The sequence below is a fragment of the Leuciscus leuciscus genome (genome assembly GCF_965113295.1).
Source record: "Leuciscus leuciscus genome assembly, chromosome: 19".
Classification (NCBI taxonomy): domain Eukaryota; kingdom Metazoa; phylum Chordata; class Actinopteri; order Cypriniformes; family Leuciscidae; genus Leuciscus; species Leuciscus leuciscus.
In genome coordinates, this window is record NC_138743.1 from 24,165,402 (window position 1) to 24,178,743 (window position 13,342).

General features: G+C 36.1%; 1 protein-coding gene and 1 long non-coding RNA gene across 3 annotated transcripts in view; both read left to right on the forward strand.

Annotated features, from left to right (window-relative positions):
* trappc8 (trafficking protein particle complex subunit 8) overlaps positions 1–13,342 on the forward strand; it is an 81,768-nt gene that overhangs the window by 34,866 nt on the left and 33,560 nt on the right. For both annotated transcript variants that reach the window (XM_082146759.1, XM_082146758.1), the window contains 3 exons: positions 3,134–3,358; positions 5,459–5,567; positions 10,657–10,851. In XM_082146759.1, coding sequence (XP_082002885.1) covers positions 3,134–3,358; positions 5,459–5,567; positions 10,657–10,851 — 529 coding nt within the window. The remainder of the gene's footprint in view (positions 1–3,133; positions 3,359–5,458; positions 5,568–10,656; positions 10,852–13,342) is intronic.
* Positions 4,061–4,500, forward strand: LOC309481852. Its single transcript, XR_014200118.1, has 2 exons — positions 4,061–4,180; positions 4,319–4,500. It is a non-coding gene; the product is annotated as an uncharacterized lncRNA (long non-coding RNA).

Here is a 13,342-nt window from a genome sequence, read left to right on the forward strand (position 1 = left end):
ACTAAATATTAAGAATGCAACTGCGCATGTTATATTTTTCTAACTTCAAAAGACCGGCCACTGATCGGAACCAGCTGATAATCACACATTTTAATGATGCAAAAGATGCATCATAGCATACGCATGCTGTGAGAGGCGAATGTGAAAGGCTAAGCATCGACGGCGTTTCAGTAAAATAATAATGTGGTTACAAGATGTGTATAATTTAAACTAATACCATATTAAATAACTCCACTAACATTAGCTGCTGTTCAGTTTGCATACCGCTGCTCTCCTTCTACTCTCTTCTGAACTCATTCCTGTCTTCATTAATGCTCCATGGGTTGCCAGATATCACAAATAAAGAAAACAAGCCCCTTAAAAATGCTATATAATAAACAGACATGGCAAAACTGTACCAGGGAACAAATATAAAGTATGTAATAACTGGAATTACCAATATCCTAGAAAATTAAAAGGCTGGAATTGTAATTTATTATGAATAAAATAGAACCACTGCATTAAATGGATCAAGTGTTGAGATAATTGAAATATAAATTTATCGGAGACCTGCCATCTGCTAAAATTGCCATTATCGTTAACAACCCTCTACGCACACCTTGGCAATAAAATCGCCATTGACTAGTAAATATTTTGGGTCACTCGCCGGACTGGTATACTTTTTATTTTGGCACATTATATTTTATATATATATAATTCCATGAATTCAGCTTATCATTGTAAAATGGCACAGCTTTTTAAATATCTAAATGTACACTTTTAAGATCAGTCAATCAAGCATTATATTATGATAATCAAGTATATTTGTCATTTTAACTGAATTTAGGACTGGTGGTGGTGCTTGAGATATTTTTGATAATAGTAATTATTATTATTAAACGATAGTCCTACTACGAATTCTACTACTAATAATGACGATATACAACAAATGAGTTAATGAATGGTAATCACATTGTCAGCGTTCGCTCGAACTGATTTTCTGAGATTAAAACAGGGATGAGCGCCAGCCAATGAGATTGCCATTTGCGCATTAGTTCCGCCCGCTACTGGAGAAACCGGGATATCTTCTGCTTGTTCTTAAAAGCTGAATAATTCCAGATGAACTCCGTTATTTTGAAAGGAAAATACAAACAAGAATCTCGTTTACATGTAGGTCGTTGATTTTTTTTTTTATGGTATGTAAGACTCTCTCTCTCGCTCTCTCTCTTTGCGTATGTGAGTGAAATGCGACGGTGAGTCGCGCGCCTTCACACTAGAGTTTTTACGGTACGTCAAACAGGTACGCTGAGCTGACTTTGAAATACTAGTACAGATCGCTTGACGGAGAGCGAGTGAAAATATATCTATGCTAAACTTATACTTGGCATCTAACACTAGACTTGTAGTCAAGACCGCCTAAACCGAGACCAAGACACTACCAAGACCAGAGGGTATCGAGACCAAGACCAAGACAGACCAAGTCGAGACCAAGATCGAGACCAAGTCGAGACCGGAGGGGAAAAAAAACAGACTAGTGTTGAAGCTAAGCAATAACTTGTATGAATTCAAGAACAGCAGCATACTAGGGTTCAGCCGCAGTTTACATTCAATACATATTAGACGGTATTACTTCAACTACACAGGCAGAACAATACAGAGACAGACCATGTCGTGTGTGACTGTGAGCTCACTTTAATGTTTTTGCAGACTGGGTGAGTTCAACTATGTGTAGCAATTGCATGATGGCTGTTACTGCACTATTAGAGGATTGAAACTCCCTTAACTTTTGTGTACTGTTGAGGACTGACATGACTGGTACTGATGGTTCATCTGACAAAACATCAAACACCTCCAACACCATCTTGCTCCTCCAACAACTGTCTAAAGAATGAGAAATATGTAACCAATTGAAATTATACTTAATGTGTAGATGAAATCGTAACATCAAATTAAAGATACACAATTATAAACTTGGATTAGGCCTAATATTTAATCAACACAACGGAGATATGCATATGATATTTACACACACACACACACAGATATCAAAGCCACAAATTCATCTAAGCAAATGCCTGCCTATCTCTGCCGATTTCGGAGTCTCCAAATGAATCCATTCTGCAACTTTTAAATACATAATTAAATTTTTAAAAACGAAATTATAGGCTTAAGTGCAGGATCCGAAAGTTGGTCGTTTTGTCGCTATGGTTACACATATACACACACACACACACACACACACACACACACACACACACACACACACACCGTTGGCGGTGCGCTCAAAGTCATCTGTCAGTTGTGCAGTTACCCAAACTCTCCTGAATGAAGTTAAAACCCATCATGTCACTGATATGTGTTTTTTAATTCAAGTGATCAAAGTGCTCTTTGCCGCTGCGATCAGTGGCGCGGATAAAGTGTTTTCGGCTCGCGCACACGCCGAACTTTCACTCGGACGCGCGCTTCAATCCGTTCCGTTGCGGTCTTGCGGATAATAATGTTGCATTATCGAACGTTGTGTCGTCGTGGATATTGTAGTATTGTATTGCTAAATTCCCCGACCACTATGTCGGTCTGAGACAGCGAGACCTAGACAAGACCGAGAGGTCCGAGACCAAGACAAGACCAAGACCAAAGACCGTCAAGGCCGTGACAAGACAGAGACCACGTAAAAGTGGTCTCGAGACCTGTCTCGAGACATACATCACTATCTAACATTTTTTAGCCAATGGCTAAAAAATTTATTAGCCAATGGCTAATGATCAACATTATTTAGTCGCACAGAGTGTAATTTACTTGCATATGCGAGTGATTTACTCTCATTGTAGAGGGTTGATTTAAAGTCATTGCACCCAATCATCTCTGCCATTAGTCAGTCATGCCTAGTCCAAGTAAGTAAACCCTATGAGTGGGAAACAGAAATATCCTTGCTCTATCATGTGACCATGATGCTAGGCCTCATCCTGAGAGTCAAATGCTGATTTGCTGCTGGAAAGGGTCAGATATGGTCAGGCTGTCAATTTTCACCTGGAAGCTGATGCTGCTTGAACAGCTGTGAAAGCTATTGAACGTCGCAGTAGCATGATGAAGTGCGCTCATGGATGGAGGTATTCTTTAAATGTGTCTGTTCACACACTCTCTCTCTCTGTTACAGAAGAGACATGCATTGAGGTGCTACTGCCAGGCTTTGCAGGTGTATAAAGGTAAAGGTTGGACACTGGCTGAAGATCACATCAACTTCACCATCGGCCGGCAGTCCTTCACTCTGCGGCAGCCGGAAAACGCTGTGGCTGCCTTCCGGCACATTCTCATCAATGACAGCAAACAGTCGGCTGTACAGCAGGCTGCTTTCCTCAGGGAATACCTCTATGTGTACAAGGTTAGCAACACACACCACACACACACACACACACAGGTATCACATTACTTAAAACTTAGCCAAGATGAAATCAAAATTGACATTAAATATATAATAAAATTTGCTTTTTATAGTAATCTGTTCACAATTCATAAAGTTAAAAATGTTAGGAGATTCAGTTTTTGTCTAGCAAATCAAAGTCATGTAGCGCAAGTTGTGCAACCAACAAAACTTAATGATATTTCTGAATGACTAATTAATGATATTTGTACAGAATACTTTTTTTTTACCTTGGAATATACACTACTGCTACTTTTTTTTCCTTTTTTTTAAAGAAAATAACACTTTTAATAATCAAGGACGCGTTAAATTGATCAGAAGTAACAGTAAATGCATGTATACAATATGCATGTTACAAGTTTTATTTTTCATCTATTCATTAAAGAATCCTGAAATTTTCCATGAAAATGTTAAGCAGCACAACTGTTTTCAACATTGATAATAATAATAAATGTTTCTTGAGCAGTAAATCAGCATATTGGAATGATTTCTGAAGGATCATGTGACACTGAAGACTGGAGTAATGATGCTGAAAATTCAGCTTTGCCATTGCAATTACGTTTTAAAACATTACAATAGAAAATAGTTATTTTAAACTGTAATAATATTTCTCAATGGTATTGTTTTTACTTTATTTTTAGTCAAAATTATACTACAGGGCCATTGAATGCTTGAATCTGATTGGTTGACGAATGTTCTAAGGTGTGCAATTATTTTCAGGGAAACGCACGGCTAAAGTAGTTCCAGGCAGGTCTTGACCGCATTACAGTTCCATATCACTTTGTGTAGCTGACTGTAAGAATGGAAAATAGGATACAATTCCTAACAAGAAAAAACATGCAGCCCCATGCGCTTGATCTGCAATTTCATGTCTAACTTCACAATCAATGAAAACATGCAGTTTAATTTTAATAAATGAAGTATATAGTCCTTTATATAATCAATAGAAAATTAAACTGAATATATAAATAAATTGATAGTCCTGCTGCACGGGTTTTCTTAATTATTGCAGATAATATAACAAATAAATAATTATTGATAGGCCTACTTGTTAAAAGGGCTTTGTGTTTCATTTATTAGGTCTACTGTCAATAATATATATATATATATATATATATATATATATATATATATAAAAAGAATGAACGAATTAATTAAAACGAATTGAATTAATAAATAATAATATTGACGCACATGCTTCCCTAAAAAAATGCACACCCTTCTAATAATTCAACGGCCTGTCGTCAATTATTCCATTCAGCCTTGGTGAGCATAAGAGACAACAGTGAAAAATAAGAAAAACAGTAGTGCATATTCAAAAACTTTTCTAAAAATAATTGTGTACACATGTTTGTAAGGAAAAATATAATTTTTTCCCACATGCCATTTTTACTATTTACCATTTAAGAGCAGTTTTCACATTAAACCAGGCTACATTTTCTTATATTGCTCTCAGAAAGCAGCTAGACTGACCCAGTTTTTTCCCCACCACAATCAGACTTTAGCCCTGAGTTTAACTGTCTGTGTCTGTGCGAGACTGCTCTTTCGTCATCGTTTGGTTGAGTCTGTCTCATCAGCGCTCTGTCCTTGGGTGGTTCTGGTCCACAGAACTCCATCACCTTCAAGCACTGCGCCGAATACATAACAAGAGGAAATTACAACATTCTGCTTAGCCTCGTTTCTTAATGGGAGTTTTATGGTGCCGATCTACCACTCCAGGAACAGTTGTGTAAAAAATCAGTCTCTCATATAAACGGCAAAGTTGTCCGTGCAGTTAACTGATGCAGTATGTGACTTTTTGTTACGAATTTGCATGATTAAAGTGAAATGAGATTGGGAATGGGTATTTTAGTGTTCATACTAAATTAGCATTTAGTTTACTATTAGTGTTTATTAATATTTGAATTAGATTTTATTTATCACGTGACCTTTGTTTGCCAATCAGACGACATCCATTGAAGGGACGGTGCTCGGTGGATGACTGTACAACTTGTAGGTGGAAAGAAGAGGCGTTCTTCAAATGATTTTGATATTTATGACCCTTTGACCTTTTGCCCTCAGAGCATGAGTCAGTTGACCGGTGAGAGCTCCCTCCCACAGCTGCCTCTGCCCTGCCTGCACAGCTCACAAACACGAGTCTTCTTCGGCCATGAACGCAGACTCGCCGAAGGTAAGAACCCTCTGTGTGGCTCACTCATTCACAGACACAAGAAAGGGAGAGTTCACCAGAAATAAAAAAGTGGCATTTTTAACATGCAATAAAAAATATCTGGGGGATATTTGAAGCTAATCTTCAGATACTCTCTCTGGTATGGAGCTTATAATATGACAAAATGATTTGAATTTGAATTGTGTAAATTTGAATTATTGACAAGTGTAATCTAACAAAATTGAATATTGTGTTGAATTTTAAATAGTTCTGAATTTGATTTCTTTAAACGATTATTGAACATTTGAAATTTAACGAATTGAAATGTTTTTATGGCTGAATTTTATAGACGTATTTTCAAACAGCTGTGTTTTTTTATATATTTATTTTTGAATTCTTAGACTGCAAATATCCAGTTTTAAAAAATACAGATTCAAGTTTTCAAGATGAAGAAGAAATTCGGAACTTCAAATTCAGTGTTCTAAAATTCAAACTGCGGAAAATTCTGATGTACAGAAAGTAGGTCACAGGTCATCCACAGGGAAGAGTAGAGGATCTCAGAAAAGTCGAACGGAACATTTTGGCTGCACTGCAGTAGTTTTCTGCCACAAACGTGGTGGTGGTTCAAGAGAATCCGTCTATCATTCCTTCAGTCGTTTTTTGATTTAATAAGAGTAGAAAAATTAGAAAACAGCTTGAATATTAGATTTCTAATATTCTAATAATAGTCCTCCGCTGCTGCAGTTGCATGGATTAAAGTCACGTAGTAAAAACGTATAGGCTACATTTAATCTTTTTTTTCATCAAACAACCAGACTAACCAATGGCTAGACACAACCCGTACCGAGGAAGAGCCTAGACAGGGCTTTCTTCTGTGTAGATATAAATTCACCTATGCTTTGCGTCAGCTGGGTATGGCAGGGTAGGCTAAATGACGGCTGATATAGCCTGCATGGTCGCCCAGTAAATAAAAAAAAAAAGAAATCAAGATATAAATCAATATAATTAGTAGTAAATTAAATATTTTAAACACCAATACAAAAAGGAAAGGATAATGCATTGACTTGGGTATATAATAGGCCTAACGTTCATGCATGAACTGTCATTCAGACTGACTGTCAGAGATATTAAAATACATAATCTTCTGATTTATATGATGTAGGCCTTGTGTTTTATTTTGATTAAAATGTATTATAATTTATATCTCAAAAGGATGCGCTTTGTGCATTCTCTGACATTACATTTATTTATTTCATTAATATTGAGTATTAATTGATGTCAAGCAAAACTGTGTTATTTTCTTTGCCAACTAAACATCCAAAAAATAATAATAAATAAATCATAAATAAATAAAAACTTCCAAAGCAAAGCCATTGTGCATTCTCTCCGTGCCGTCCAGTGCGTCCCACAGCTTTTCCACACAGATTTTGAGAGTTGGCCAGCTAAACAAAATAGGCCAAAGAAGTAGACTAATGGCTAGTGTCCGGGAGATGCGAGGTACATTCATATTTATGAAATAAACACTTATAATAATAGCCATGTATAATAAAATAATATATACATAGTAGCCTAGCCTATAAAAATAGCCTTTTGTGCCCTTTATTACAAACATTTATTTTAAACGCCAAGCCTAAACAAATTTATTTTAATCGAAACTGAAACTGTGCCAACATTGAGTTCGCGCATCTCTCATTCGGTCCAAAGTTTTCATGTTTGCAATGTAACATTTGGATGCTAACTATTAATATAAAGAAGGCTTCATACTTCAGTCATCGAGGCCCAATATACACGTATAGGCTAAAGCATCTTCACAGCAAGGGAAATGTTTGGAATAACAAGTAGGACTGTGCGGCACAGCCTTGCCCTTTATATTTTAGGCTACAACAGACCAATTAAATTAAGCAGAATCATTTTTTATATGTTTGGTTGACTGTGTTTTATTTTGATAATGAACAGGCTGCGATGTCAAGTTAGCAATGCCAGAACTGATACTATGTTGTGTGAGCGTGCGATGCGCCAGCGCCATCACTTGGATTAAATCAAATTTTGTTCCACAGCAGGGGGGAAATAACTTAATACTCTGTAATTTAGTCATACAGATAATATGACATCATTCGAAACAGTTAAATGTATATTTTTATTTGTGTACATTCAAAATAACTACAAAATGTCATGCCTTTGATAAATAAATAGAACAACATGATGTGCTGCTTTAGCGCGTCTCGGTCTCCTTGAAGATCTTTCTGGCGCACACCAAAAATGAACCAATACAGCGAATAGCCTTCTTGGCGCACCTACTTTTGAAAGTCAACATTTAGATTATTTAAACGAAGTTAAATGCATTATATAGGCCTAAGTCACTTTGGAATAAATCACAGCGTGTTTCATGATAAAAAAAACGTGACTTTACAGTCCGGAAAATAGGCTACGGTAGGTTATAGCAAATTATTTCACGGACCCCCTGGCATTTAAGAACTGCTGGTCTACACAGAAGAAAGCCCGGTCTAGGCTCTTCCGTTGTGTCGAGCCATTCGTTAGTCTAGTTGTTTGAGAAAATGAAATGTAGCCTTGTTGCAATAAACGCGTTAAGTTTCATAAGCTCCGTGCAACTGCAGCAGCGGAGGACTTTTATTAGAATATTAGAAATCTAATATCAAGCTGTTTTCTCATTTTTCTACTCTTATTAAATCAAAAAACGACTGAACAAATGATAGACGGATTCTCTTGAACCACCACCACGTTTGTGGCAGAAAACTACTGCAGTGCAGCCAAAATGTTCCGTTCGACTTTTCTGAGATCCTCTCCTCTTCCCTATGGATGACCTGTGACCTACTTTCTGTACGATCTGAATTTTCCGCGGTTTGAATTTTAGAAAACTGAATTTGAAGTTCCGAATTTCTTCTTCAACTTAACTTGAATTTGTTTTTTTGTTTTTTAACTGGATATTTGCAGTCTAAGAATTCAGAACAAAAAAACTCTGTTTGAAAATACATCTCTATAAAATTAAGCCATAAAAACATTTCAAATGTTCAATATCCGTTTAAAGAAATAAAATTCAGAACTATTTAAAATTCCACATAAAATTCAATTTTGTTAGATTACACTTGTCAATAATTCAAATTTACACAATTCAAATTCAAATCATTTTGTCATATTATAAGCTCCATACTCTGGGGACTTATTTTACTACTTGTAAAAAGGGGCATAATTGGTCCCCTTTAAATTTATCACAGTTTCCACCAAAAAATATTAAGCAGCACAACTGTTTTTAACATTTATAATAATGAGAATTAATAATAACAATTCCATCGTAGGAATAAAATTACATTTTAAAATAGTATATTAAAATTTCACAATATTACGGTTTTTACTTAATAAAATAGCATTACAAACTTCTTTCAAAATAATTAAGATATCTTACTTTCCACAAACTTCTGAATGGTGGTGTATATTCCAAGCATTTCTGTATTAAACAAACACAATTTTAGTCATCTCGTGTAATTTTCTGTAAAGCTGCTTTGAAACGATATGTATTGTGAAAAGCGCTATACAAATAAATGTGAGTTGAATGAAAAAACAGCACAGCGCAACTGTTACGAATGACATTTTAACATCCACATTAAGTTGTGATGACCTTTCTCCCATCATGCCTACAGTTAAATGAAGATGAACACAGCACCATTTATATACTCTGATAAAAAAGTAATTTCCAGTGAAAACTTCAAAAGAGAAGAGCGGTGCTGAGAAGCTGCTCCTTACATCACATAATAAATTACATTTAAAATGAGAAAGAACATGGACTACCACATTCGATATCTGCTATGAGCTTTGCTTCAATTAAAGAGAAGCAAACAAAAAGACTCATTTCAGGAATATCACAAAACTCAGATACGTGTAAAAAAAAAAAAAAAAAGCAGGGAATTGAATGTTGGAGTGAAGAGAACAGGCCTGAGGAGGTGTGAAAAACTATTTAATTAAAGTCTTCGCCCAGATCTCATACTGAAAGGGGAGCGGGGATGTACTGGTGTGTGTTGAATGATAAATAAACATAACTGTTGTCTGTTCCAATGCTCTGCTTGCCTTAGGCTCTGAATCCCAATTTTCCTCTGAGACACCGGCTGAATGGACATAAGGCAACTCTGACAAATCATGGCAGTGAAAAATTCTATTTTGGGAATTAACCATATATAAACTCAACAGTCATATTTGTAAGGAGAGATGAAATGTGTGAGGTAACCTGATGATCATATTCTCCATATTCGTCATATTCTTTGGAATGATCCAAAGAGTGTCTTGAGCTTCAGTGGAAGAAGAGCATCTGTAAAGATCCATCTGTAAAGTGTCACATAATCAATGTCACAAATTTACTTATTTGACTAGCAACCTGGTAAAATGAATAAGAAACATTTAAGATTCTTCACTATTTATGTCATACTGTGTTGTTGCTTTGTTTTTTAATCCTAAAACGTCCTGCTCATTTCCGAGTTTTGAATCCCAGATTTTTAGTGTGATCTCAGACCCTGCACAGTGCCCAACAGTATAGTACAGTAAATAACTTTTTTCTATTTTAATACTTTAAAATGTAATGTATTGCTGAAATCAATCTAATGTGCTGATTTGATGCTCAAGAAACATTTCTTATTATTACTGAAAACTTTTTTTGAAAACTGAAAAGTACTGATTACTTAATTTTTTTTCAGGATTCTTTGAAAGTTCAAAAGAACAACATTTATTTGAAATAGAAGATTGTTTACATTGTCAGAAAAGATTTCTGTCACTTTTGATTAATTTAATGCATCCTTGCTGAATACGTGTTTTTTTTGTTTTTTTATAAATCTTTACTACTGATCAATTTCATCTAAATATTTTAAACGGTATTTTTTTCTTGTACAATTATACATGCAGACAACACGGAATAATTTTTATGAATACAGGCCATTAAACAATTTAAACAAGTTAGTGATTAATAAAAATGGCCAATGACCGCTATTAAAATATAAACTTTTATGTACACATCTATGCCAATTTGAACCTAAATTTGAGATATTTATGTCTATGTCATCAGTATGTAATCAGTGGCATTTTGCATCTCTGACTTGTTTTCCAACAGGCGAGAAACAGGCCGCAACACATGTCTCTTTGGACCAGGAGTTTGACCGTGATCTTTCCCAGATGTGGAGGGAGTTGGAAGAGCGGGTCGTCGCTGTGGCGAACAGAGGGACGGTTCCAGTCACCTTCCAGCCCTCCCAGTGCTGCCTGAACAGCCAGACGGACAACCTCAGATACCCCCTCGCCGTGGTGGAGGGTACGTTTCCCCCCCTCCACCTGCTTATTAAGCATTTTTATTTGTGCTGTATATCTGGTCTTCCCAATTTTGATTCCTCCATTCCTTTGATTGCTCAATTGACACAAACTCTTGGTTTCTGTTGAGGTGTTGATTAATTTAAGGGTCTTCATTCCGTTTGATGCCTTTCGTGGCTGCGTTTTTGGTTTGTTAGTGCAGGGGTTCCCAAACTTTTCCATGACAAGGTCCCCCAAATACCACTAGGTTCTGGCCAAGGCCCCCCTTTTGCAGGATGTGTTATTGAACCATCGACAATACTATGGCAAATGTAGAAATAAATAAATAAAACATCTAGGTGAACATCAGATTATGTGATGGTGTTTGATACCAGCCAATCAGAAAGATTATAGAGATGAACCTATTACAATTTTCAAGGCCAATTCCGATTTGTCATTGAGTTTGACCTGCCAATACAGATTTTAGCCGATTCTGATTAAATTTTTTCTAACCACTTTACAGCACACACAAATATTTATTTTCTATATATATATTTTTTATAAAACACCACTTTTATCCAAACTGATTAATAAAAACAAGTTTAAATGGGTACATTTTCTATAAATATTTTTGAGTCTTCATTTTCTTGAAGCCTACTGAAGTTCTTGTTAAAACACACTATACATGCAAATTATGTGCATTTTTGGTACTATTTGTGTGAAATCATATTTATTTTGTCCATCAAAAGTGTGCTTTCACTTTAATTGAGCGTGAGCAGCGGAGCAAAAATAGACTCGGCGCCGAAACCCTCCGCTTCACTACTGCTCACAGCACGCGACGCTCCTGCTTGACGCTCACGCGCTGCTCCTGCTCGCGGTGTGAATGCACTCACTGAACATGCACGGCGGAAAAATATTGCGCTACTCACGCGCCGCTCGCGGTCTGAAACGGCCGTAATTCACAAGGTTTCCTACATGTGCATTCTGTGTGCACGTTTGATGCTGATGTTGCGCGATGTTAATCATGCGGTGCCCGAGTGCATTTGAATCGGCATTATGTCAGACTGAAAATCACGTGAAAATCGGCCAATTCTGGTCACCAGCCGATCAATCAGTTAATCTCTAAAAGATTAGCATTAAAAGTATAATGTTCAGATAGGCTAGGCAACTAATTATTAAAAAGTTATTTTATAACAATACTCATATTAACAAAAAAAAATTCCAACTTGCTGCGGCCCCCCTGGCGGCCCCCAGTTTGAAAACCCCTGTGTTAGTGAATTTTTAATTGGACTGAAATCAATTATTTACCATTTGCTTTCCTCTTTATTTCACGAAAAATCTGTAGAAACTGACTGTTCCTATGAGAGAACCAATGAAGCAGAGAGACCCTTACCTGGATTTAAATTTGCCTCACTGCCTCTTCAGTAGAATATTCAGTAGTGCACGTGAGACTAGTATTGATTTTTGAATTGAATTAGTTATCATACTACATGAACATTCACCTCTCAACACCTCGTAGGGGATGATTATAGAGGAACTGGAAGAACATGCAAACACCTTTGGTGATGTTGCCATGTTCCTACTTATTTGTATTCCTTATTAGCAAATATTTCAGCAGCAATGCACATCATATAAACCATACTATTTGTAAACATCACGGTTCAATAGATTTTATGTGAGATCAAGTAGTTATTTGGTTGTTGCACAGGTTTGACCCTTCTGTCTTTTTCTGACGTGGTTTAGACAAGGAAGTCTGCGATACCTGGAAGAAAGCTGTCTGGTAGCATTCATGTTCCTGATTGGCTAATGGAACCTCTAGAATGTGCTCAGTCTTGAATCCTTCAGTAATGATGTGGCAACAAGGAAAAATACAAGCGGTTTCATTCTTTTAAATGCTCAGTAAAAACTTTTCTTATTGACAAAATAAATCTGCTATAAATTTAATATAGGATTTGAAATCCTATTTGGTTAAAAATATTTAACTAATTAAGTGAACACTTTTTGATCAAATAAAAATATTTACCAAGAATCATCATTGCCAATATAGATAACATTACCACTATTTAAAATTTTGTTTGTTTGCATTCAAAAGTTTTATTCAGTAGGTACAAATGAAATTGATCAAAAGACATTAAAGACATTTGTAATGTTACGAAAGATTTCGATTTCAAATAAATAATAAGAAGAAATGTTTCTTGAGCAGTAAATCAGCATGATTTCTGAAGGATCATGTGACGCTGAAGACTGGAGTAATGATGCTGAAAACTCAGCTTTGATCACAGGAATAAATTACTGTAAAAGCATCAGACCATTAAGCTTTGACTTTGTCGGAGGGCTAGTATCAAACAAGCAGTCCAGTATTTCCTCTTTGTAATAAGCAGTTTATTTTCTTTTTTCCTTTGTTCGGCATACACTCCCACATTTATATTGCCTTTAAAAACTGGTTCGCTCCCACCCGGTGCCTTTTCCTGTCACTAGTTGAATGTGTGTCACTACAGGGGGGTGCCAATAGTACA